The sequence below is a fragment of the Entelurus aequoreus genome, linkage group LG03, assembly GCF_033978785.1.
Source record: "Entelurus aequoreus isolate RoL-2023_Sb linkage group LG03, RoL_Eaeq_v1.1, whole genome shotgun sequence".
In the NCBI taxonomy this organism is placed as follows: domain Eukaryota; kingdom Metazoa; phylum Chordata; class Actinopteri; order Syngnathiformes; family Syngnathidae; genus Entelurus; species Entelurus aequoreus.
In genome coordinates this window covers 14,039,720-14,067,336 of record NC_084733.1, presented here as the reverse complement: position 1 = coordinate 14,067,336, position 27,617 = coordinate 14,039,720, and the positions used below count along the sequence as shown (strand labels likewise).

The 27,617-nt window shown below is 37.9% G+C and overlaps 6 gene segments (V, D, J or C); 3 read left to right on the top strand and 3 right to left on the bottom strand.

Annotated features, from left to right (window-relative positions):
• Positions 1 to 436: 436 nt before the first annotated feature.
• Positions 437 to 2,380, bottom strand: LOC133645005 (Ig kappa-b4 chain C region-like). The segment is given in 2 exon segments: positions 437 to 765; positions 2,224 to 2,380. Coding segments are annotated over 2 exon segments (486 nt in total).
• Positions 2,381 to 5,415: 3,035 nt separating this feature from the next.
• On the top strand, positions 5,416 to 5,977 carry LOC133644996 (Ig kappa chain V region 3547-like). The segment is given in 3 exon segments: positions 5,416 to 5,467; positions 5,539 to 5,836; positions 5,884 to 5,977. Coding segments are annotated over 3 exon segments (444 nt in total).
• A 6,182-nt stretch (positions 5,978 to 12,159) lies between these two features.
• On the bottom strand, positions 12,160 to 17,140 carry LOC133644988 (Ig kappa-b4 chain C region-like). The segment is given in 3 exon segments: positions 12,160 to 12,488; positions 13,979 to 14,104; positions 17,104 to 17,140. Coding segments are annotated over 3 exon segments (492 nt in total).
• An 80-nt stretch (positions 17,141 to 17,220) lies between these two features.
• Positions 17,221 to 17,654, top strand: LOC133644983 (Ig kappa chain V region 3547-like). The segment is given in 2 exon segments: positions 17,221 to 17,272; positions 17,344 to 17,654. Coding segments are annotated over 2 exon segments (363 nt in total).
• Positions 17,655 to 21,596: 3,942 nt separating this feature from the next.
• On the bottom strand, positions 21,597 to 25,302 carry LOC133644980 (Ig kappa-b4 chain C region-like). The segment is given in 3 exon segments: positions 21,597 to 21,925; positions 23,413 to 23,538; positions 25,266 to 25,302. Coding segments are annotated over 3 exon segments (492 nt in total).
• An 80-nt stretch (positions 25,303 to 25,382) lies between these two features.
• LOC133644974 (Ig kappa chain V region 3547-like) lies at positions 25,383 to 25,816 on the top strand. The segment is given in 2 exon segments: positions 25,383 to 25,434; positions 25,506 to 25,816. Coding segments are annotated over 2 exon segments (363 nt in total).
• Positions 25,817 to 27,617: the final 1,801 nt, after the last annotated feature.

Below are 27,617 nucleotides of genomic sequence, written 5' to 3'. Positions count from 1 at the left end.
ATGACCATTTGTTAATACAATTCTAAAAAAAATAGCTTATTGATCATTAAAATTCTTGTCAATTTGTTTTTGCAAATCTAAAGTTGTTCTTTACATTTATTATTTTTAATTTACTAATTTATTTACTTTTTTATACATTTTTATGAGCATTGTCACAGCACTTTGAGATGTGCTTCACAGGTCAAGTCAGTTCCAAATAAAAGCTAAGATGAAATATTGTGAATGTAAAAACAAAGTGTAGTTGAATGTGCTTCTAATGGTCATAGTGAGGTGTGAGTGGGTCCATTTGAGGTCCTGAGAGAAAAAGGCGCTGACTCATCATGACCGTGGACATTTTATTGAACAATGCTTAAATGTTGAGGTTCTGCGCCAAGTTCTCCGGCATCAAGCAGTAAGAAACAGGAAGCAATAAAAAGAAGAATGGGCGTCTCAGCTTCTACTCTGAGCAGCGGCCCGGGTCCATCAGGGTTTGGGTCACGGGGTTCTGACCCTGCATGGTGGCCTCGCAGCTCACCGAGCCGGCCGTGCTCCAGCGGTCGGCGGGGAGGCTCAGGGTGCTGGTCCAGCTGTAGCGGCCGTCGCCGGTGGCCTCGTCCGAGCTGTGTGACACCCCCGAGGTGCTGCTGCTGCCCCCCACCTTCCAGCCCAGGGTCCAGGCCTGAGGCGAGCCTCCGCTGGCCACGCACACCGCCGTGGCACTGCCAGTCTGCAGCTGCTCTTTGGAGGGGGGGAAGATGGTCAGCGTGGGGGGCCGCACCTCACCCGCTAGGAGGGGGGAGGGGGAGGAGAGAGAGAATATGTCACACTTTAAAGCTGTCAATCAACATGACAACACCTCCTGCTAGTGCAAAGATGAGTGAGGAGACTCCGACTGCCACATTTATCTTCCAAATAAACTTCAAATAAAACTGTCAGAAAGTTTTGTGTAAATAAATGAGGTGCGTTTAAGTCAAAAATGTCAACATTTTTTTCCTGTTTGACATTCTGACATTAAAACTGCATTTGTGTTGAAATTTTGGACTCTTTTTTTATAGTTTATTTTAACTATGCAAGCGAGTATTTTACTGTGATTAATCACGAACAATCCAAATTTAAAAGTGAGAATAATCTTATTTAAATAATAATCATTTTGACAGCACTAATAAAAATATAATTTATTAGCATATTGGATTAGAGCAGGGGTGCCGAACTCATTTTAGATTGGGGGCCACATGGAGAAAAATCTACTCCCAAGTGGGCCGGACTGGTAAAAAAAATAAAATAAATAAAGACAACTTCAGATTGTTTTCTTTGTTTAAAAATAGAACAAGCACATTCTGGAAATGTACAAATCCTAATGTTGTTGGGTTTTCTTTTACACTTACATGTTGCAGTTAATAGTATTCCATCTTTATTTGTTGTTATTTCTACTTCCTGAATAAATAATGTGATAATGTTCATCAGTCAACTCGTTGGTGTTCATTTTCAACCTATCAAGATTAAAAACTAATATCAAAATCAAATCACAAGATTTTATTTATGTAGTTTGATCATTTTCCTCAACTGGTGCACTAACATCTTGTGGTTAATTTTTTTTTTTTTTTTTACATATGTGGCATCATCTACAAATCTTGCTCTGGCGACATCTAGTGGACACATTTAGAACAGCAGTTTCTTTCATTCAAAAATTTCAGCTCATTTTTATACTTAGCAAACTCATCCCGCGGGCCGGATAAAACCTTACATTTGACACCCCTGCATTAGATTAATCTTTTTTTTGGATTAAAAAGTATTTAAAAAAGTACTCGCTGACTTGCAAATACAAATATTCATAAATCATTAAAAAAAAAAACTTTTTATTTAAGTTATTTTATCTTAATTTTAAGATTTATTTGAATATTTTTACACTTTTTTTCCTGCTTCCTTTATCTCCCTTCTTTACATAATCCATCTTTCTATTGTTACAAAAGCTATTAGTAGCACACAGAAGGAGAAGGATGAAATAAGCTGGGCTTCTTCCTACTTCTTTTCGCCTGACGTGTTGAAATGTTTGATAATTATGTCAGAAAGAAATCACATGGTGACATGAAATAGACAACAATCGCATGATAGTCACCATGACAACCAGACTCTCATATTGTTAGCTGCTCCTAGATTGACATCACATTCTAATTCCAAATTCCACACAATAAAATCCTGCTTTTGTCACACAGAGTGAAAAACAAGGACACATCTGGTACTCACAGCCGATGACCAGTTTGGTCCCTTCGCCGAAACTCCACCACAGTGATGCAAGGTTGTGAGGCGCTCGTACAAAAACCTCCTTTGGTTTGAGGGAAGTGAAAGTGGAAGATGATGATGACTGGTCCACTGAACAAAGATCACCAAGCAGAACCAGCATTTTGTTGTGATACAGTACATTTGAAAATGCATGGATAACAATAATATTCTATTGGAATTGAGCACAGTGTGTTCAAAGTCTGACACAGATATGATAGGAAAAGGGAAAAACTGGAGCACATTTTGGGGATTTTACTGCTCCCCCCAAATCTCTTCATTTTCATATCTAAATTAGGCTCACTATTCTGAAATCCCAAAAAGAGGACACATATATGCGTAGCAAGGCCGGGACTAGGTGAAAATTTGCCAATGATACTCGAACTTGCTTTATAAATAATATATTTATTTAAATAAAGCATTTTTTCTCCTCTGTTGACAGCAGTGTTGGCACTAGGAACTTTCCCAGGGACCCCATCAAGTCATAAAAATGGGGTCCCACAATACATTTTTGGGGTCCCACTTTTTTGTAAGCGTTTGGAAAAAAAAATGATAAATTTGTTATATCTCACATTCTATATTGTGTTCTGGAAAAAGGTTGTCATAAACGCTACTTAATTCATTAAAAAAGATATAAAAAAAATAAAATTAATGTGAATACATATGTAAATGTATTCAGTTATAAACATTCACTCACTTTCTTCTTTCCTTCATGGATCTATACTTTACCGCTGCTGGTAGTTTTTTCTATGTTTTTATTGAATAAGTTGTAGGTGTATTTATTTCAGTATAAAAGTGTAAAAAGTGTTTTGCTTTGGTCATGAAATGATGATAATGGTGTGCCAGGGCATACATACTTTTTATATTGAACACTTAAATGTCTGGAGTCTACATCAACTTCACATCTATTCCTCATTTCAAAATGTTTTAGTTTTTTTATGTTGTTTTTTTGTTTGTTTGTTTTCTGCCCTTTTTTGTCAAACAAAACTATGTTTTTTTTATGGCAAACAAATAAAATATGCAAAATTTTCCACCAAAAATATTTTTCAAAGTGGAATATTTGATGTGACGTAATCGGAACCTTAGATAGGTCAATAATTCATAATAACATTGATTTTGATTCAATATTATGTTTTGAGCAATGACAGTTTGAAATAAATAAAAACAGTTTTGTTTTATTAGTCAACATTGCAACTTTTTCTAATTTACATTTCACCTATAAGCTTTTATTTTTTATTTTTTTGTTTATTTTAATAGTATTTTTAGAATGTGCCGTGAGCCTTTAAAATATTAGCTGTGGGCCGCAAATGGTAAATAAATAAATAAATCTGCGTCCTTTCTGATTTCAATGCGTTAAAAAGACACAAAAAGTGTGTTACCGCCAACACTGCTTGACAGTATAACAAAATAAGTCACACTTATATTCTGTAACATTCACAGTTTTGGAAAAAAGTGCAGAGGTAGAAATATTTAAAATAACCTCTAAATTTTAATTTCCCCTCGGGGATTAATAAAGTATTTCTGATTCAGATTCTGATTGTATATACATATATATATATATATATATATATATATATATATATATATATATATATATATGAGGTGGGGGGGGGGGGGGGTAGCGGGGGTGTATATTGTAGCGTCCCGGAAGAAATTGTGCTGCAAGGGGTTCTGGGTATTTGTTCTGTTGTGTTTATGTTGTGTTACGGTGCGGATGTTCTCCCGAAATGTGTTTGTCATTCTTGTTTGATGTGGGTTCACAGTGTGGCGCATATTTGTAACAGTGTTAAAGTTGTTTATACGTTCACCCTCAGTGTGACCTGTATGGCTGTTGACCAAGTATGCATGGCATTCACTTGAGTGTGTGGGGAGCCATAAATAATGTGTGGCCGGGCCGGCACGCAAAGGCAGTGCCTTTAAGGCACGCCCCCAATATTGTTGTCTTTGTGGAAATCGGGAGAAATTCGGGAGAATGGTTGCCCTGGGAGATTTTCGGGAGGGGCACCGAAATTCGGGAGTCTCCCGGGAAAATCGGGAGGGTTGGCAAGTATGTCAATCAATCCACTCCCTCGCTCTCTCTGTCTCTGCCCCTCCCTCACGAGTGCAGCTGCGTGTGCACACCTTCACAATTTGTTTTGTTTTTAACCCCTTCTTAACCCTGGACGTACATTGAAAATACACGCAACCCTGACTCAAAATGCCGGACATTTGAGGCATTTAAGAAACCCCGCCCGGACAGCCCGGACACCCCCGCAAAAGAGGACATGTCCGGGGAAAAGAGGACGTATGGTCAGTCTAGGTATATGACACATGCTCAGTGTTAGCATGCTAACGTTAGCATTCTTGGCACCATCTTGAAAGTTAGCATAGCATGCTAACGTTTTAGGGTAGCTTTTTAGCTAATTTTATATGTTTTAACCTAAATATCATGATTTTTGTTACTTAGCGCCATCTTGGAAGTATGCTAACCTATTTTGTATTAGCATGCCAGTGTTAGCATGCTACCATTTTATCCTAGCCTCCTTTGCTAATTTTGAGTGTTTGAACCTACAATTCTTTATATTTGATACTCGGTGCCATCTTGGAGGTATGCTAACATCTCTTATATTAGCATGCTAACATTAGTCCCAAGTCCAGACACAGTCTTGGTGCAATTGCTATCGGAGGCCCGATATCAATGTATCACTTCGGTATCAACATTTTTATTTTGGCTGGCAAGCGCCCTCTGGTGGGTAGATGTCACAGTTGCAGCCGGATCACTTTTAGGACAACAAATACACACTCAGTATGTTAACATGCACTAAAAAGCTCATTCTTGTCTTCATTTGGATGAAAATAGTTTGTTTAAAAAAAAAACATATGTAAGGTGATATGAAGGTGAAGTTTAGCCCTCATAGGTAAAAAGACCAAGAATCATAGAACACTTTCCATAGAGCAAGTTGGAGGAGTTGTGGTGAAAGTGGAGCGTCAGTGAAGGGGTCTGAGGCAGATGTGCAACACAAACATGGACAGGAAGTGGTCCTGCCCACGCCTCCCTCTCACTTTCACAAAGACAGGTGCGCTCGGAGCTCATTTGCATGAGCGCTCCGCTTGGCCGCACCGCCACGTCTTGATAAATCTGGACTCTTTCCACGCACTGGGCTGGAAAAGTGCATCAAGATGTGGCCTGCACCAGTGCTTCTGCTCGTCCAGTCGGCTCTGCTGATTCAAGGTGAGACAAAGACTCTTTTGAGTCGTCCCTAAAGGGAAAGTGTTGATGTAATCATCGCCGTCTCCTTTCAGGATCTTCCGCCCAGGAATTCTTGACCCAGACGGACAAAATCAAGTATGTCAGTCTTGGTGGGACGGTGACCATCAGCGCCAAAGGGAGTTCAGATATTGGTGCTGATCTCAGTTGGTACCAAGTGAAACCTGGACAGGTTCCTAAACTTCTGATCTATTATGCATCCGAACTTTCTTCTGGAACACCATCTCGATTCAGTGGCACACGATCTGGCTCTGACTACACTCTGACTATCAGTGGTGTTCAGGCAGAAGATGTCGCTGATTACTACTGTCTTGCCGCTTTTGGATCTGGAACGTATACACGGTGATTGAGAGCTGTACAAAAACCTCCTTTGGTTTGAGGGAAGTGAAAGTGGAAGATGATGATGACTGGTCCACTGAACAAAGATCACCAAGCAGAACCAGCGTCAATCTGAACAAGTTGATTGGCTTGTAAGAAAAAGTTGAAATGAGGGAAGAAGAAGTCACACTAACACTCAGGGCCCGCCCGTCCCGTAAACACTTTATGCCAAAGTTTTCCAAGCCAAGGACCCCCAAACTGAAATAAAGATGGAGTGAGGACCCCCAACTAACACATCTTGCATAGATTGGGTTTTATATTAAATTGGTCCTTAAAGTAGCTGTAGCTCTTACTCCTAAACTTTAAATAAATTAACTCCAGAACACAGAACACATGGATTAATTAATACATGAAACTGATTATTGGCTAGGATAGGCTCCAGCCCCCCGCAACCCCTAGAGGGACAAGGGGTAGAAAATGGATAGATGGATAATTATTGCTAATATGTATTTAAATACATTCACATTTGTGAAAATTATAAATATGTACAATTATTTATGAAAAGTGTATATCTATAAAATAGTCTATTTTACCAAAAATGTTACGACCCTCCCAGCCTCCGCGAACCCCTTGGTGAAGACCAATGCTCTTTGTGGTTGTTTAGGGCCACACATGATTGATAAAAATGAATTATTAACTATAATTTAAACTATAGTTTGAAGTCCCAATCTAGAAATATGAATGTGCTTCAGCATTTGTCCTGTTTTGTTGTGATACAGTACATTTGAAAATGCATGGATAACAATAATATTCTATTTGAATTGAGCACAGTGTGTTCAAAGTCTGACACAGATATGATAGGAAAAGTGAAAAACTGGAGCACATTTTGGGATTTTCCTGCTCCCCCCAAAACAACACTTTATTTTCTTTACTTTCAGGCAATAAAGATCAAGTAAAGACTTAAAATTAAGTTTTTTGCACTGGATTTGTTGATTAGAGCATGAACTAAGGAGGTTTGTTTGTGTCTTTATTATGAAACCTGTCACAATTTGTTGTTGGTGACGAACCCCTAAGATGCAGAGAAGGCAGGCTTGGTAAAAGAAAACATGGTTTAATGTCCAAAAATATAAATAAAAAACACACACCAGGAACTAGGAACAGGAAACAGGATGCCAGGGAAACAGGAACTGGAAGACGAGGAACAAAAAGACAGCAAGCTACAATTGATTGATTGATTGAGATTGAGACTTTTTTTAGTAGGTTGCACAGTGAAGTACATATTCCGTACAATTGACCACTAAATGGTGACACCCGAATACGTTTTTCAACTTGTTAAAGTCGGGGTCCACTTAAATTGATTCATGATACAGATATATACTATCATATATACTATCATCATAATACAGTCATCACACAAGATAATCATATTGAATTATTTACATTATTTACAATCAGGGGTGTGGAGGGGGGGGGGGGGTAGGATATGGACATCAAGTAGTGGACATAGAGAGAGAGAGAGAGAGAGAGAGAGAGAGAGAGAGAGAGAGAGAGAGAGAGAGAGAGAGAGAGAGTGAGAGAGAGAGAGAGAGAGAGAGAGAGATCAGAAGGCATAAGAAAAGGAAAAAGTATCTGCATTTGATTGTTTACATTTGATTACTAGCAATCCGGGGAGGGTGTTAGTTTAGGGTTGTAGCTGCCTGGAGGTGAACTTTTATTGCAGTTTTGAAGGAGGATAGAGATGCCCTTTCTTTTATACCTGTTGGGAGCGCATTCCACATTGATGTGGCATAGAAAGAGAATGAATTAAGACCTTTGTTAGTTCGGAATCTGGGTTTAACGTGGTTAGTGGAGCTCCCCCTGGTGTTGTGGTTATGACGGTCATTTACGTTAAGGAAGTAGTTTGACATGTACTTCGGTATCAGGGAGGTGTAGCGGATTTTATAGACTAGGCTCAGTGCAAGTTGTTTAACTCTGTCCTCCACCCTGAGCCAGCCCACTTTAGAGAAGTGGGTAGGAGTGAGGTGGGATCTGGGGTGGAGGTCTAGAAGTAATCTGACTAGCTTGTTCTGAGATGTTTGGAGTTTAGATTTGAGGGTTTTGGAGGTGCTAGGGTACCAGGAGGTGCATGCGTAATCGAAAAAGGGTTGAACGAGAGTTCCCGCCAGAATCCTCATGGTGCTTTTGTTGACCAGAGTGGAGATTCTGTAGAGAAATCTTGTTCGTTGGTTAACCTTTTTGATTACCTTGGTTGCCATTTTATCACAGGAAAGGTTAGCCTCTAGAATGGAACCTAGGTAGGTGACCTCATCTTTCCTGGTAATAACAATGTCACCTACTTTTATGGTGAAGTCATTGACTTTCTTAAGTTTGATGTGGGACCCAAAAAGGATGGATTCTGTTTTACCTAAGTGTATGGATAGCTTGTTGTCAGCGAGCCAGGTGCAAGTTCTACAGAGCTCAGCACTGAGGATTTTCTCCACCTGTGACTTGTCCTTGCCGGATACCAGCAAGGCAGAGTCATCCGCAAACAAAAACAATTCACAGTCGCATGCCGATGACATGTCGTTTATGTATATTAGGAACAGTAAAGGTCCCAATATACTGCCTTGGGGGACTCCACAGCTCACCGAGAGGGGCGGGGGGACACGGTGCCGTTCACCTCTACCACCTGCTCCCCCCCCTCCAAGTAAGATTGCATCCAGCTCCATGAGGTTTTGTTAAATCCGATTGCTCTGAGCTTATCCAACAGTATAGCGTGGTTAACGGTGTCAAAGGCCTTCTGAAGGTCCAGCATGACCATGCCGCAGTATTTGCCCGCGTCCACCTCATGTTTGATGTGGTCGGTCAGATAGAGAAGGCATGTGTCAGTGGAGTGGTTAGTTCTGAAGCCGGATTGGAATTTGTACATGAGTTTATTAGTGGCAAGGTAACTATCGACCTGTTCATAAACTATTTTCTCCATTACTTTCGAAACGGAACTGAGAATAGAAACAGGTCGGTAGTTGCCAGGTTCCAATTTGCTTCCTTTTTTAAAGAGGGGAGTTACTCTTGCTATCTTAAAATCTTTTGGTACTTGGCCTTGTGTAATTGATAGGTTTATTATGTGCGTGATGATCGGGGCAATGATGGAGGCAGAGTCCCTGAGGAATCTGGAGGGAATATTATCAAGGCCGGTGGCCTTGTTAGGGTGGAGAGCGCTCAATTTTTTAAACACCTCATCAGCTGTGACCATTTCTAATTTGAAATCATCGTTGGATACTCCTAGCTTTCAGTAGAAGGCTTTAATGTGTTCTACACCAAAGCGACCAGAGTGGTGGGACAGCTTGTTGACAAGAGTTGCGGCTATGCTGGTGAAAAAGATGTTAAGTCTGCTAGCTACCTCCATTTTGTCTGTAATGAGGGAGTCACCCTCCTTGATGCTGATGTTGGTGAGTCTTGTTTTAAGTTTCTGGCTGCAACCAGGAAGCTGGTTGTTGAGAATTTTCCAGAGCTTACCTGGCTTATTTGTGTTTTCCTCTATTTTGTCGTTAATGTAATTTTTTTTTAAGGATTTAGTCAGGTTGGTTGACTTATTTCTTACAAACAGCTACAGAATATAGCTTACCGCTAGCGCATCCAGCTACACTGACATCGACAAGTAGAAATGACAGGTAGTAGTGACAATAATCCAGCACTAACTGGAGAGAAAGGCAGGTTCAAATAGCAGCTGGCTGATTGACACCAGGTGTGGCCAGGTGCCAATCAGCCACAGCTGAGGGGACAAAGCACTCAGGGAGATAATCAGGAAATAACCAAAACAAGAGCGCTGACAGGAAACAAAGACAGGAAAAACCAAAACATAACTGAACTGCCAGTGAAAAACCAGACAAAACCTTCTTTATGACACAAAAATGTATGTAACTGAATTTTTTAGTTTGAATTTTGTGAACTTAACTTTTTTTTTTACCTGACAATTCAATTAAACTTTCATTTCGTTTAATTTCATTATTTATTTTCAATCAACCAATCAATCAATCAATCCATCTGTGTTTATTTGTATAACACATTACAACATACTTGCCAACCTTGAGACCTCCAATATCGGGAGGTGGGGTGTTTTGGTCGGGGTTGGGGGGGCTTGGTTGGGGGCGTGGTTAGGGGCGTGGTTAAGAGGAGAGTATATTTACAGCTAGAATTCACCAACTCAAGTATTTCATATATATATATATATATATATATATATATATATATATATATATATATATACTGTATATATATATATAAATACTTGACTTTCAGTGAATTCTAGCTATATATATATATATATATATATATATATATATATATATATATATATATATATATATATATATATATATATATATATATATATATTTTTTTTTTTTTTTTTTAAATTATATATATAAATAAAAGAAATACTTGAATTTTAGTGTTCATTTATTTACACATACGCACACACACACACACAACACTCATCTACTCATTGTTGTACTTGAAAGTACAATGCTTTGTTAAGGGTTGAATTGTCCATCCTCTTTCTTCTCTGTCACTATTTTTCTAACATGCATGCTGAACACCCTCTCTGATGATGCATTGCTGTGTGGCACGCACAAAAGTGCTTTCATCAAATGCACGAGAGTGTGGAATCTTCCATCTCTCCCTAGCATGGCCCAAAACCGGTCAATCCTTGCTTCCTGGGGAAGATCTTCCCTGGCAAGCAATTGGTACTCCAGTACTTGTACCCGGAGGCTGGTCAGGTCCAATCGCAGCTGCGGCAGACTTTTTTTGGGGGGGCGTGGCCTCCAGCTCCGGCTGAATACCGGGAGTTTGTCGGGAGAAAATCTCTGTCGGGAGGTTGTCGGGAGAGGCGCTGAATATCGGGATTCTCCCGCTAAAAACGGGAGGGTTGGCAAGTATGCATTACAACAAGCAAGCGTCTTTTCGTGTCATCCTCGCCACTTTTGGGTCCTAAATGGCTGTCAGAGTGTACCAACTTGTCGGAATACCTCCTCAGACTTCTTCTGTCCAGGTGAGATGCATGATTTATGATCTACAATAAACTTCCAGGGAGCAGGAAGTGTTTTTAAACACTGAATTTTAACAAATTACATTTTTAAACACACAGATTTGCTCACACATTAAAAAAAAAAAAAATTCACATCATAATTTTATGAGAAAAAATCAGTCCACACTTGGTAATAAAGACACAAATGAACCTCCATAGTCAACCAGTCATTGAAATATTTAACCATGTTTCACATTTTGTCAAGGACTGAATTTGTTTGTATGATCTTCAAAATGATGAATAAATGTCACTCTATGTGAAGTGAATCTATGGAATATTCTATTGGGAGCCAGCGTCCTCTGCAGTGGACATTTGCTTGCGCTCTATTGCTTTTGTCACAGTTACACATTTTGGGGAAAAAACAAACGTCCACTGCAGAGGACGCTGGCTCTCATGAGGATATGAGTTTCACTTTAGGAATTGAATTACTGACATAAATGACATTTGTCAAAGAAATGATAGTAGATTTATTTTGTCTTTTAAACATTAAGTTTTTTTAAAAATTATTTAGCATTAAGTTGAAATTACTTTAACCCCCTTTTGGATTCTATGACTTTTAATTTGATATTTTAAACATTTTCATGACTTTTAATACATTTTTATCACCATTTTATTTCATTAATTGTTTTATTATTATTTTCTCAATTTAATTTTCATGACCATTTGTTAATACAATTCTAAAAAAATATATCATTCATTAAAATAGTTGTTAGTTTGTTTTTGCAAATCTAAAGTTTTTTGTTACATTTATTATTTTTAATTTACTCATTTATTATTTTTTTTATACATTTTTATGAACATTTTATTTCATTAATATATTTTTTTTTCTCTACTTAATTTTCATGACCATTTGTTAATACACAAAAAATAGCTTATCGTTCATTAAAATTGTTGTCAATTTGTTTTTGCAAATCTAAAGTTTTCCTTTAAATGTATTATTTTTAATTTACTCATTTATTTATTTTTTTAATACATTTTTATGAGCATTTTCACAGCACTTTGAGATGTGCTTCACAGGTCAAGTCAGTTCCAAATAAAAGCTAAGATGAAATATTGTGAATGTAAAAACAAAGTGTAGTTGAATGTGCTTCTAATGGTCATAGTGAGGTGTGAGTGGGTCCATTTGAGGTCCTGAGAGAAAAAGGCGCTGACTCATCATGACCGTGGACATTTTATTGAACGATGCTTAAATGTTGAGGTTCTGCGCCAAGTTCTCCGGCATCAAGCAGTAAGAAACAGGAAGCAATAAAAAGAAGAATGGGCGTCTCAGCTTCTACTCTGAGCAGCGGCCCGGGTCCATCAGGGTTTGGGTCACGGGGTTCTGACCCTGCATGGTGGCCTCGCAGCTCACCGAGCCGGCCGTGCTCCAGCGGTCGGCGGGGAGGCTCAGGGTGCTGGTCCAGCTGTAGCGGCCGTCGCCGGTGGCCTCGTCCGAGCTGTGTGACACCCCCGAGGTGCTGCTGCTGCCCCCCACCTTCCAGCCCAGGGTCCAGGCCTGAGGCGAGCCTCCGCTGGCCACGCACACCGCCGTGGCACTGCCAGTCTGCAGCTGCTCTTTGGAGGGGGGGAAGATGGTCAGCGTGGGGGGCCGCACCTCACCCGCTAGGAGGGGGGAGGGGGAGGAGAGATTTAATATGTCACACTTTAAAGCTGTCAATCAACATGACAACACCTCCTGCTAGTGCAAAGATGAGTGAGGAGACTCCGACTGCCACATTTATCTTCCAAATAAACTTCAAATAAAACTCTCAGAAAGTTTGGTGTAAATAAATGAGGTGCGTTTAAGTCAAAAATGTCAACATTTTTTCCTGTTTGACATTCTGACATTAAAACTGCATTAGTGTTGAAATTTTGGACTCTTTTTTAATAGTTTATTTGAATTACGCAAGCGAGTATTTTACTGTGATTAATCACGAATAATCCAACTTTAAAAGTGAGAATAATCTTATTTAAATAATAATCATTTTGACAGCACTAATAAAAACATAATTTATTAGCATATTGGATTAGAGCAGGGGTGCCAAACTCATTTTAGATCGGGGGCCACATGGAGAAAAATCTACTCCCAAGTGGGCCGGACTGGTAAAACAAAACAAAAATAAAAATAAATAAAGACAATTTCAGATTATTTTCTTTGTTTAAAAACAGAACAAGCACATTCTGGAAATGTACAAATCCTAATGTTGATGCATTTTTTTTACACTTACATGTTGCGGTTAATTGCATTCTATCTTTATTTGTTGTTATTTATACTTTCTGAATAAATTTTGTGATAATGTTCATCCGTCAACTCGTTGGTGTTAATTTTCAATCTATCAAGATGAAAAAATAATATCAAAATCAAACTACAAGATTTTGTTTATGTAGTTTGATCATTTTACTCAACTGGTGCACTAACATCTTGTGTTTTTTTTGTTTTTTTTACATAAGTAGCATCACTACAAATCTTGCTATTGAGACATCTAGTGGACACATTTAGAACAGCAGTTTATTTCATTCAAAAATGTCTGCACATTTTTATACTTAGCAAACTCGTCCCGCGGGCCAAATAAAACCTTACATTTGACACCCCTGCATTAGATTCATCATTTTTTGGATTAAAAAGTATTAAAAAAAAAACAATCTCCTTTAATTTTTCAGTATGTGGCACTCGCTGACTTGCAAACACAAATATTCATAAATTATTAATTATTTTATTGTATATTTATTTTAGTTATTTTATTTTATCTTTAAGATTTATTTGAATATTTTTACACTTTTTTCCCTCCTTCCTTTATCTCCCTTCTTTACATAATCCATCTTTCTATTGTTACAAAAGCTATTAGCAGCACACAGAAGGAGAAGGATGAAATAAGCTGGGCTTCTTCCTACTTCTTTTCGCCTGACGTGTTGAAATGTTTGATAATTATGTCAGAAAGAAATCACATGGTGACATGAAATAGACAACAATCACATGATAGTCACCATGACAACCAGACTCTCATATTGTTAGCTGCTCCTAGATTGACATCACATTCTAATTCCAAATTCCACACAATAAAATCCTGCTTTTGTCACACAGAGTGAAAAACAAGGACACATCTGGTACTCACAGCCGATGACCAGTTTGGTCCCTTCGCCGAAACTCCACCACAGTGATGCAAGGTTGTGAGGCGCTCGTACAAAAACCTCCTTTGGTTTGAGGGAAGTGAAAGTGGAAGATGATGATGACTGGTCCACTGAACAAAGATCACCAAGCAGAACCAGCGTTTTGTTGTGATACAGTACATTTGAAAATGCATGGATAACAATAATATTCTATTGGAATTGAGCACAGTGTGTTCAAAGTCTGACACAGATATGATAGGAAAAGGGAAAAACTGGAGCACATTTTGGGGATTTTCCTGCTCCCCCCAAATCTCTTCATTTTCTTTACTTTCAGGCAACAAAGCTGTCAGAATAATTGTATCTAAGTTATCACAAAACTTTGTGTTGCCATGAGTTCCCGGCCAGAGGACAAAAGCTGTCTTTGATCTTACCAAGCAAAAGGCTTGTAAAACTCCACTGTGTAGGATGGGAAGCAACATGAAGGTGTCGGTTTCTTTGATCTATTGTAATCCACAGGAAGATCTTGTCTTGATCCGAGATCTACAAAGCTGAGAGGAAGCAGGACCTGACGCAAGCTCCAGGCATCTTTTCTTTGAACTGTTTTGTGACCAAGGGCGACGGCTGTTTACGACCCCCTCCCCTTAGAAACAGCTGTTGCCATGTAATCAGGGAAAGTCCAAATAAAAGAGGAGGCGTGCAAGCTTTCGTCAGAGCGTGGGACGACACTGTGCAAGGGTACAGGTCTACGCGTTTCTCCTCATTGAGCTGAATTGAATCCTGTCTCTGTTTAATTCCTTGCTTCTTTGTCTGTTTAATAGATGTCATCAGTGTTTGAACCTGACAAAAGCTATTGACAGTAAATGTCCGTAAATGACAATTTTGTGTAATTTCACTGATTTAAAGACTTCAATTCAAACTAAAAAATCAATTATAGGCTTAAATTAAGTTTTTGCACTTAATTTGTTGAATAGAGCATGAACTAAGGAGCTTAATTTGTGTCTTTATTACAAAAGCATTTATTTGACACTGAATTTATGTAACTGAATTTTTTTAAAATGTTAACATGCTAACGTTTTGCTCATTTTGCAACCGTTTACCCCATTGTCATATAACTTGGTATATGACACATGCTAAGTGTTAGCATGCTAACGTTAGCATTCTTGGCACTGTCACGCCAAATTTCTTCCCCCTACAAAAACCTTCCCCCTCCCCCATTTCCTTCCGGGGTCACGTTTCCTCTTACGTCATCCCATAGATTGTGTTTGTAAAAAAAATAATTTAAATTTTAAAATTTTTTTTATAATATAGCGTTAACAAAACGTCTGTATTAATCGGACAAATTAACTTGAGGATATTCCTGACTGAATGCACATTTGACTCGTGGACATATGCGGAAATGTATAACAGTGTACAATAAGTTAATTCATTATCAATCAACATTATCAAACTTTATTAAAACTACATTTATTCGTTAAATTCAGTTTTTTTTAGTTCTCTGTGTAAGTGAACTAAATTAAAATGACATTTATGTGAACTTAAATTTTTTTTGTTTCATTCGTTGTTTTTACATCAGCACTCATGTTTCCCATAAATAGTGTTACTTTGGGAATGCATATGTGAACAAATACTCATTGCACATTTGACTACCGTACAGGACGGAGAATTAAACGATTTTTGATTCGTTTTCCACGGGTCAACACTACTTCAGGGTTAATTTTTCTTTCGGACGGATGGGTTTTAGGTTGATATTGTTGGCAAACACGATTTACTGAGATTCACTCTAACTTCGAGTAAGAACATACCTTTACTGTACGCGGCTGGTCCGTGGTAGCCCAATATTGAGACGTGAGTAGGAGCAGTTTTTAGCAAATAATAAAAAATAATTGCCAACATCCCCGATAATAACCCTGACATGACTTTGAATTCTCTACAATTATAAACTTTGCCCTCCGTGTCAAGTCACTTTCCGTAATGAGCCAATTATCAGTTGAGGTATAATTGAAGCTGCCTAATAATAAGTATATGCCCAATTGTTTGTCCATAATGTAAATTGCACTGCACATATGTACCTCAGTGAAGTCAGATGACCCGTGGTCAGACAAACGACAATATTTAGAAAAAGAACATAAAAATAAAGAAAAACCTTGGGTATTTCTTCAAGACTTTAAAATGAGGCAAAAAACTGCAATGTAAAATGATTTTTTATTGTTTACAAATTATTTGCAAAAGAGAAATGAGAAGGAATAGAGAATTTTTTTATCGTGTCAATCGATTTCTTAAAGACGAAATATCCTTCCAGCGACGGGCAGTCAAAGCCGAAGTGCTATCGATCGCTGTCAATGACGTAAGAGGAAACATGACCCCGGAAGTAAATGGGGGCGGGGGGAAGGTTTTTGTAGGGGGAAGAAATTTGGCGCGACAGCACCATCTTGAAGGTTAGCATAGCATGCTAACGTTAGCATGCTAACGTTTTAGGGTAGCTTTTTACCTAATTTGATATGTTTTAACATAAATATCATGATTTTTGGTACTTGGCGCCATCTTGGAAGTATGCTAACCTATTTTATATTAGCATGCCAGTGTTAGCATACTAACGTTTTTGGCTAGCCTCCTTCGCTAATTTTGAGTGTTTGAACCTACAAATCATTATATTTGATACTCGGTGCCATCTTGGAGGTATGCTAACATCTCTTATATTAGCATGCTAACATTAGTCCGAAGTCCAGACACAGACTTGGTGCAATGCTATCGGAGGCCTGATATCACTGCATCACTTCTGTATCAGCATTTTTATTTTGGCTGGCAGGCGCCCTCTTGTGGTTAGATGTCACAGTTGCAGCCGGATCACTGTTAGGACAACAAATACACACTCAGTATGTTAACATGCACTAAAAAGCTCATTCTTGTCTTCATTTGGTTGAAAATAGTTTGTTTTAAAAAAAAACATATGTAAGGTGATATGAAGGTGAAGTTTAGCCCTCATAGGTAAAAAGACCAAGAATCATAGAACACTTTCCATAAAGCAAGTTGGAGGAGTTGTGGTGAAAGTGGAGCGTCAGTGAAGGGGTCTGAGGCAGATGTGCAGCACAAACATGGACAGGAAGTGGTCCTGCCCACGCCTCCCTCTCACTTTCACAAAGACAGGTGCGCTCGGAGCTCATTTGCATGAGCGCTCCGCTTGGCCGCACCGCCACGTCTTGATAAATCTGGACTCTTTCCACGCACTGGGCTGGAAAAGTGCATCAAGATGTGGCCTGCACCAGTGCTTCTGCTCGTCCAGTCGGCTCTGCTGATTCAAGGTGAGACAAAGACTCTTTTGAGTCGTCCCTAAAGGGAAAGTGTTGATGTAATCATCGCCGTCTCCTTTCAGGATCTTCCGCCCAGGATTCTCAGATCCAGACGGACAAAATCAAGTATGTCAGTCTTGGTGGGACGGTGACCATCAGCGCCAAAGGGAACTCAAACACTGGTGCTGATCTCAGTTGGTACCAAGTGAAACCTGGACAGGTTCCTAAACTTCTGATCTATTATGTATCAGAACTTTCTTCTGGAACACCATCTCGATTCAGTGGCACACGATCTGGCTCTGACTACACTCTGACTATCAGTGGTGTTCAGGCAGAAGATGTCGCTGATTACTACTGTCTTGCCGCTTTTGGATCTGGAACGTCTACACGGTGATTGAGAGCTGTACAAAAACCTCCTTTGGTTTGAGGGAAGTGAAAGTGGAAGATGATGATGACTGGTCCACTGAACAAAGATCACCAAGCAGAACCAGCGTCAATCTGAACAAGTTGATTGGCTTGTAAGAAAAAGTTGAAATGAGGGAAGAAGAAGTCACACTAACACTCAGGGCCGGCCCGTCACGTAAACACTTTATGCCAAAGTTTTCCAAGCCAAGGACCCCCAAACTGAAATAAAGATGGAGTGAGGACCCCCAACTAACACATCTTGCATAAAATTGGGTTTTATATTAAATTGGTCCTTAAAGTAGCTGTAGCTCTTACTACTAAACTTTACATAAATTAACTCCAGAACACAGAACACATGGATTAATTAATACATGAAACTGATTATTGGCTAGGATAGGCTCCAGCCCCCCGCGACCCCTAGAGGGACAAGGGGTAGAAAATGGATTTGTGGATTATTATTGCTAATATGTATTTAAATACATTCACATTTGTGTAAATTATAAATATATACAAATATTTATGAAAAGTATATACCTAAAAAATAGTCTATTTTGCCAAAAATGTTACGACCCTCCCAGCCTCCGCGAACCCCTTGGTGAAGACCAATGCTCTTTGTGGTTGTTTAGGGCCACACATGATTGATAAAAAATGAATTATTAACTATAATTTAAACTATAGTTTGAAGTCCCAATCTAGAAATATGAATGTGCTTCAGCATTTGTCCTGTTTTGTTGTGATACAGTACATTTGAAAATGCATGGATAACAATAATATTCTATTTGAATTGAGCACAGTGTGTTCAAAGTCTGACACAGATATGATAGGAAAAGTGAAAAACTGGAGTACATTTTGGGGATTTTCCTGCTCCCCCAAAAAAACTATTTACTTTAATTACTTTCAGGCAATAAAGATCAATTAAAGACTTAAATTAAGTTTTTTGCACTTGATTTGTTGATTAGAGCATGAACTAAGGAGGTTTGTTTGTGTCTTTATTATGAAACCTTCTTTTTGACACTAAATTTATGTAACTGAATTTATTTGCTTGAATTTTGTGAACTTTTTTTTTTTTTACCTGACAATTCAATTAAACTTTCATTTAATTTAATTTCATTATTTATTTTCAATCAACCAATCAACCAATCAATCAATCAATCAATCTATCTATGTTTATTTGTATAACACATTACAACAAGCAAGCGTCTTTTCGTGTCATCGTCGCCACTTTTGGGTCCTAAATGGCTGTCAGAGTGTACCAACTTGTCGGAATACCTCCTCAGACTTCTTCTGTCCAGGTGAGATGCATGATATATGATCTACAATAAACTTCCAGGGAGCAGGAAGAGTTTTTAAATACTGAATTTTAACAAATTAAATGTTTAAACACACAGATTTGCTCACACGTTTTTAAAATAAAATTCACATCATAATTTTATGGGAAAAAATCAGTCCACACTTGGTAATAAAGACACAAATGAACCTCCATAGTCAACCAGTCATTGAAATATTTAACCATGTTTCACATTTTGTCAAGGACTGAATTTGTTTGTATGATCTTCAAAATGATGAATAAATGTCACTCTATGTGAAGTGAATCTATGGAATATTCTATTGGGAGCCAGCGTCCTCTGCAGTGGACATTTGCTTGCGCTCTATTTCTTTTGTCACAGTTACACATTTTGGGGAAAAACAAATGTCCACTGCAGAGGACGCTGGCTCTCATGAGGATATGAGTTTCACTTTAGGAATTGAATTAGTGACATAAATGACATTTGTCAATGAAATGACAGTAGATTTATTTTGTCTTTTAAACATTATGCATTTTTCTTTCATGTTTAGCATTCAGTTGAAATAACTTTAACCCCCTTTTGGCTTCATTGACTTTTAATTTGATGTTTGAAACATTTTCATAATTTTTTAAACATTTTTATCACCATTTTATTTCATTCATTGTTTTTTTTTTCTTCTAAATTTAATTTTCATGAGCATTTGTTAATACAATTCTAAAAAAAAAGACTTTATCGTTCATTAAAATTGTTGTTAATTTGTTTTTGCAATTCAAAACTATTTCTTTACAATTATCATTTTTTATTTACTCATTTATTTATTTAAATGGACCAATGGAGAGGAAAAAGAGATCTGGGGTGATGCGAGCACGTTTTGGAGCGTTGGGGAGGAGGTGAGCAGCTGCATTTTGTACCAACTGGAACTTGTGGAGTGACTGAGTTAGTCCAGTCTTGAGCTGAGGAAAGCATGAATGGCTTTTTCAAGGTCCCCCCTCTGCAGAAATGGCTTCACCTTTGTCGGGGTAAAAACAATGTACTCTGTTTTGCTCCCATTTAAATGCAGAAAGTTCTGCGACGGCCATTGTTTAAAGTCATCAAGACGGCTATGGAGGGAATCTGGTGCATTTCTGTCACTTAGCAAGTAGAGCTGCACATCATCAGCATGAAAGTGGAAGTGAACTTTGTGTTTGGAGATGATAAAACCTAACGAGAGCATGTAAAGTGAAAATAGAATAGGCCCAAGGTTCTTTTGTCACAGTTACACATTTTGGGGGGGAAACAAACGTCCACTGCAGAGGACGCTGGCTCTCATGAGGATATGAGTTTCACTTTAGGAATTGAATTACTGACATGATATTTGTCAAAGAAATTATAGATTTATTTAGTCTTTTAAAAAGAAAAACCCCTTTTGGCTTCTATGTGTTTTAATTTGATATTTTAAACATTTTCAGAATTTTTGATTAAATTTTTTTGACCATTTTATTTAATTAATTGTTTAATTTTTTTTCTCCGTTTAATTTTTATGACCATTTGTTAATCCAATTCTAAAAAAATAATAACTTATTGTTAATTAAAATTGCTTTTAATTTGTTTTTGCAATTCAAAACTTTTTGTGAAGTGAAATTATGGAATATTCTATTGTGAGCCAGCGTCCTCTGCAGTGGACATTTGCTTCCGCTCTATTTCTTTTGTCACAGTTACACATTTTGGGGGGGAAACAAACGTCCACTGCAGAGGACGCTGGCTCTCATGAGGATATGAGTTTCACTTTAGGAAATGAATTACTGACATAAATGACATTTGTCAAATAAATGGTAGTAGATTTATTTTGTCTTTTAAACATCATGCATTTTATTAATTTTTTTTTTCATTTTTAGCATTAAGTTGAAATTACCTAAACCCCCTTTTGGCTTCTATGACTTTTAATTTGATATTTTAAACATTTTCATAATTTTTTATACATTTTTATCACCATTTTATTTCATTAATTGTTTTTGTTTTTTTCCCAATTTAATTTTCTTGATCATTTGTTAATACAATTCTAAAAAAATATAATTCAATAAAATAGTTGTTAGTTTGTTTTTGCAAATCTAAAGTTTTTCTTTACATTTATTATTTTTTATTTACTCATTTATTAATTTTTTTACACATTTTTATGACCATTTTATTTCATTAATAGTTTATTTTTTTCTCTATTTCATTTTCATGACCATTTGTTAATACAATTCTAAAAAAAATAGCTTATCGTTCATTATTTATTAAAATTGTTGTTAATTTGTTTTTGCAAATCGAAAGTTTTTCTTTACATTTATTATTTTTAATTTACTCATTTATTTATTTTTCAATACATTTTTATGAGCATTGTCACAGCACTTTGAGATGTGCTTCACAGGTCAAGTCAGTTCCAAATAAAAGCTAAGATGAAATATTGTGAATGTAAAAACAAAGTGTAGTTGAATGTGCTTCTAATGGTCATAGTGAGGTGTGAGTGGGTCCATTTGAGGTCCTGAGAGAAAAAGGCGCTGACTCATCATGACCGTGGACATTTTATTGAACAATGCTTAAATGTTGAGGTTCTGCGCCAAGTTCTCCGGCATCAAGCAGTAAGAAACAGGAAGCAATAAAAAGAAGAATGGGCGTCTCAGCTTCTACTCTGAGCAGCGGCCCGGGTCCATCAGGGTTTGGGTCACGGGGTTCTGACCCTGCATGGTGGCCTCGCAGCTCACCGAGCCGGCCGTGCTCCAGCGGTCGGCGGGGAGGCTCAGGGTGCTGGTCCAGCTGTAGCGGCCGTCGCCGGTGGCCTCGTCCGAGCTGTGTGACACCCCCGAGGTGCTGCTGCTGCCCCCCACCTTCCAGCCCAGGGTCCAGGCCTGAGGCGAGCCTCCGCTGGCCACGCACACCGCCGTGGCACTGCCAGTCTGCAGCTGCTCTTTGGAGGGGGGGAAGATGGTCAGCGTGGGGGGCCGCACCTCACCCGCTAGGAGGGGGGAGGGGGAGGAGAGATTTAATATGTCACACTTTAAAGCTGTCAATCAACATGACAACACCTCCTGCTAGTGCAAAGATGAGTGAGGAGACTCCGACTGCCACATTTATCTTCCAAATAAACTTCAAATAAAACTCTCAGAAAGTTTTGTGTAAATAAATGAGGTGCGTTTAAGTCAAAAATGTCAAAAAGTGTTCCTGTTTGACATTCTGACATTAAAACTGCATTTGTGTTGAAATTTTGGACTCTTTTTTAATAGTTTATTTGAATTACGCAAGCGAGTATTTTACTGTGATTAATCACCAATAATCCAAATTTAAAAGTGACAATAATCTTATTTTAAATAATAATCATTTTGACAGCACTAATAAAAATATAATTTATTAGCATATTGGATTAGAGCAGGGGTGCCAAACTCATTTTAGATCGGGGGCCACATGGAGAAAAATCTACTCCCAAGTGGGCCGGACTGGTAAAACAAAAAAATAAATAAATAAATAAAGACAATTTCAGATTTTTTTCTTTGTTTGAAAAAAGAATAAGCACATTCTGGAAATTTACAAACCATAATGTTGTTGTGTTTTTATTTTACACTTACATGTTGCGGTTAATATTATTCTATCTTTATTTGTTGTTATTTATACTTTCTGAATAAATGATGTGATAATGTTCATCAGTCAACTCATTGGTGTTAATTTTCAACCTATCAAGGTGAAAAAATTATATCAAAAATAAAATTACAAGATTTTGTATATATAGGTTGATCATTTTCCTCAACTGGTGCACTAACATCTTGTGGTTTATTTTTATTTTTTTACATATGTAGCATCACTACAAATCTTGCTGTTGCGACATCTAGTGGACATATTTAGGACAGCAGTTTCTTTCATTCAAAAATTTCTGCTCATTTTTATACTTAGCAAACTCATCCCGCGGGCCGGATAAAACCTTACGTTTGACACCCCTGCATTAGATTCATCTTTTTTTAGATTAGAGAGTATAAAAAAAGCATCCTTTAATTTTTCTGTATGTGGCACTCGCTGATTTGCAAACACAAATATTCATAAACCATTAATTATTTTATTTTATATTTATTTGAGTTATTTTATCTTATTTTTAAGTTTTATTTGAATATTTTTACACTTTTTTCCCTCCTTCCTTTATCTCCCTTCTTACATAATCCATCTTTCTATTGTTACAAAAGCTATTAGTAGCACACAGAAGGAGAAGGATGAAATAAGCTGGGCTTCTTCCTACTTCTCTTCGCCTGACGTGTTGAAATGTTTGATAATTATGTCAGAAAGAAATCACATGGTGACATGAAATAGACAACAATCACATGATAGTCACCATGACAACCAGACTCTCATATTGTTAGCTGCTCCTAGATTGACATCACATTCTAATTCCAAATTCCACACAATAAAATCCTGCTTTTGTCACACAGAGTGAAAAACAAGGACACATCTGGTACTCACAGCCGATGACCAGTTTGGTCCCTTCGCCGAAACTCCACCACAGTGATGCAAGGTTGTGAGGCGCTCGTACAAAAACCTCCTTTGGTTTGAGGGAAGTGAAAGTGGAAGATGATGATGACTGGTCCACTGAACAAAGATCACCAAGCAGAACCAGCGTTTTGTTGTGATACAGTACATTTGAAAATGCATGGATAACAATAATATTCTATTGGAATTGAGCACAGTGTGTTCAAAGTCTGACACAGATATGATAGGAAATGGGAAAAACTGGAGCACATTTTGGGGATTTTCCTGCTCCCCCCAAATCTCTTCATTTTCTTTACTTTCAGGCAACAAAGCTGTCAGAATAATTGTATCTAAGTTATCACAAAACTTTGTGTTGCCGTGAGTTCCCGGCCAGAGGACAAAAGCTGTCTTTGATCTTACCAAGCAAAAGGCTTGTAAAACTCCACTGTGTATGATGGGAAGCGACGCGAAGGTGTCGGTTTCTTTGATCTATTGTAATCCACAGGAAGATCTTGTCTTGATCCGATATCTACAAAGCCGAGAGGAAGCAGGACCTGACGCAAGCTCCAGGCATCTTTTATTTGAACTGTTTTGTGACCAAGGGCAACGGCTGTTTACGACCCCCTCCCCTTAGAAACAGCTGTTGCCATGTAATCAGGGAAAGTCCAAATAAAAGAGGAGGCGTGCAACCTTTCGTCAGAGTGTGGGAGGACACTGTGCAAGGGTACAGGTCTACACGTTTCTCCTCATTGAGCTGAATTGAATCCTGTCTCTGTTTAATCCCTTGCTTCTTTGTCTGTTTAATAGATGTCATCAGTGTTTGAACCTGACAAAAGCTATTGACAGTAAATGTCCATAAATGACAATTTTGTGTAAGTTCACTGATTTAAAGAGTTCAATTCAAACTAAAACATCAATTATAGGCTTAAATTAAGTTTTTGCACTTAGTTTGTTGAATAGAGCATGAACTAAGGAGGTTAATTTGTGTCTTTATTACAAAAGCATTTATTTGACACTGAATTTATGTAACTGAATTTTTTTGAAACGTTAACATGCTAACGTTTTGCTCATTTTGCAACCGTTTACCCCAGTGTCATATAACTTGGTATGTGACACATGCTAAGTGTTAACATGCTAACGTTAGCATTATTGGCACCATCTTGAAAGTTAGCATAGCATGCTAATGTTTTAGGGTAGCTTTTTAGCTAATTTTATATGTTTTTACCTAAATATCATGATTTTTGATAGTTGGAGCCATTTTGGAAGTATGCTAACCTATTTTATATTAGAATGAAAGTGTTAGCATGCTAACATTTTTGACTAGCCTCCTTCGTTAATTTTGAGTGTTTGAACCTACAAATCATTATATTTGATACTCGGTGCCATCTTGGAGGTATGCTAACATCTCTTATATTAGCATGCTAACGTTAGTCTGAAGTTCGGACACAGTCTTGGTGCAATGCTATCGGAGGCCCGATATCAATGCATCACTTCTGTATCAGCATTTTTATTTTGGCTGGCAGGCGCCCTCTGGTGGGTAGATGTCAGAGTTGCAGCCGGATCACTGTTAGGACAACAAATACACACTCAGTATGTTAACATGCACTAAAAAGCTCATTCTTGTCATCATTTGGTTGAAAATAGTTTGTTTTAAAAAAAAACATATGTAAGGTGATATGAAGGTGAAGTTTAGCCCTCATAGGTAAAAAGACCAAGAATCATAGAACACTTTCCATAAAGCAAGTTGGAGGAGTTGTGGTGAAAGTGGAGCGTCAGTGAAGGGGTCTGAGGCAGATGTGCAACACAAACATGGACAGGAAGTGGTCCTGCCCACGCCTCCCTCTCACTTTCACAAAGACAGGTGCGCTCGGAGCTCATTTGCATGAGCGCTCCGCTTGGCCGCACCGCCACGTCTTGATAAATCTGGACTCTTTCCACGCACTGGGCTGGAAAAGTGCATCAAGATGTGGCCTGCACCAGTGCTTCTGCTCGTCCAGTCGGCTCTGCTGATTCAAGGTGAGACAAAGACTCTTTTGAGTCGTCCCTAAAGGGAAAGTGTTGATGTAATCATCGCCGTCTCCTTTCAGGATCTTCTGCCCAGGATTCTCAGATCCAGACGGACAAAATCAAGTATGTCAGTCTTGGTGGGACGGTGACCATCAGCGCCAAAGGGAACTCACACACTGAAAATTATCTCAGTTGGTACCAAGTGAAACCTGGACAGGTTCCTAAACTTCTGATCTATGCTGCATCAAGTCTTTCTTCTGGAACACCATCTCGATTCAGTGGCACACGATCTGGCTCTGACTACACTCTGACTATCAGTGGTGTTCAGGCAGAAGATGTCGCTGATTACTACTGTTTTGCCTTTTTTGGAGATGGAAGGTTGACACGGTGATTGAGAGCTGTACAAAAACCTCCTTTGGTTTGAGGGAAGTGAAAGTGGAAGATGATGATGACTGGTCCACTGAACAAAGATCACCAAGCAGAACCAGCGTCAATCTGAACAAGTTGATTGGCTTGTAAGAAAAAGTTGAAATGAGGGAAGAAGAAGTCACACTAACACTCAGGGCCGGCCCGTCCCGTAAACACTTTATGCCAAAGTTTTCCAAGCCAAGGACCCCCAAACTGAAATAAAGATGGAGTGAGGACCCCCAACTAGCACATCTTGCATAGATTGGGTTTTATATGAAATTGGTCCTTAAAGTAGCTGTAGCTCTTACTCCTAAACTTTACATAAATTAACTCCAGAACACAGAACACATGGATTAATTAATACATGAAACTGATTATTGGCTAGGATAGGCTCCAGCCCCCCGCAACCCCTAGAGGGACAAGGGGTAGAAAATGGATAGATGGATAATTATTGCTAATATGTATTTAAATACATTCACATTTGTGAAAATTATAAATATGTACAATTATTATTGAAAAGTGTATATCTATAAAATAGTCTATTTTTGCCAAAAATGTTACGACCCTCCCAGCCTCCGCGAACCCCTTGGTGAAGACCAATGCTCTTTGTGGTTGTTTAGGGCCACACATGATTGATAAAAAGGAATTATTAACTATAATTTAAACTATAGTTTGAAGTCCCAATCTAGAAATATGAATGTGCTTCAGCATTTGTCCTGTTTTGTTGTGATACAGTACATTTGAAAATGCATGGATAACAATAATATTCTATTTGAATTGAGCACAGTGTGTTCAAAGTCTGACACAGATATGATAGGAAAAGTGAAAAACTGGAGCACATTTTGGGGATTTTCCTGCTCCCCCCGAAAACTCTTTACTCTCATTACTTTCAGGCAATAAAGATCAATTAAAGACTTAAAATTAAGTATTTTGCACTTGATTTGTTGATTAGAGCATGAACTAAGGAGGTTTGTTTGTGTCTTTATTATGAAACCTTCTTTTCAACACAACATTTATGTAACTGAATTTTTTTGTTTGAATTTTGTGAACTTAATTTTTTTTTTACCTGACAATTCAATTAAACTTTAATTTCGTTTAATTTCATTGTTTATTTTCAATCAACCAATCAATCAATCAATCAATCAATCAATCAATCAATCAATCAATCAATCAATCAATCAATCAATCTATCTATGTCTATTTGTATAGCACATTACAACAAGCAAGCGTCTTTTCGTGTCATACTCGCCACTTTTGGGTCCTAAATGGCTGTCAGAGTGTACCAACTTGTCGGAATACCTCCTCAGACTTCTTCTATCCAGGTGAGATGCATGATTTATGATCTACAATAAACTTCCAGGGAGCAGGAAGTGTTTTCAAACACTGAATTTTAACAAATTTAATTTTTAAATTAACAGATTTGCTCACACATTTAAAAAAAAATGAAATTCACATCATATTTTTATAGGGAAAAAATCAGTCCCCACTTGGTAATAAAGACACAAATGAACCTCCATAGTCAAGCAGTCATTGACATATTTAACCATGTTTCACATTTTGTCAAGGACTGAATTTGTTTGTATGATCTTCAAAATGATGAATAAATGTCACTCTATGTGAAGTGAATCTACACTGTAAAAACTCTTTCAGTGGTATAGTCCATTTTACTTTATTTTTAAAAGTATATTTATTCCAATAAATCAATTTATTTTAATTTTTATAGTTTTTGAGTTATCTATTAGTAAAAAGTGTGAATATTTTCGCAACTTAATTTTTTATGTGAT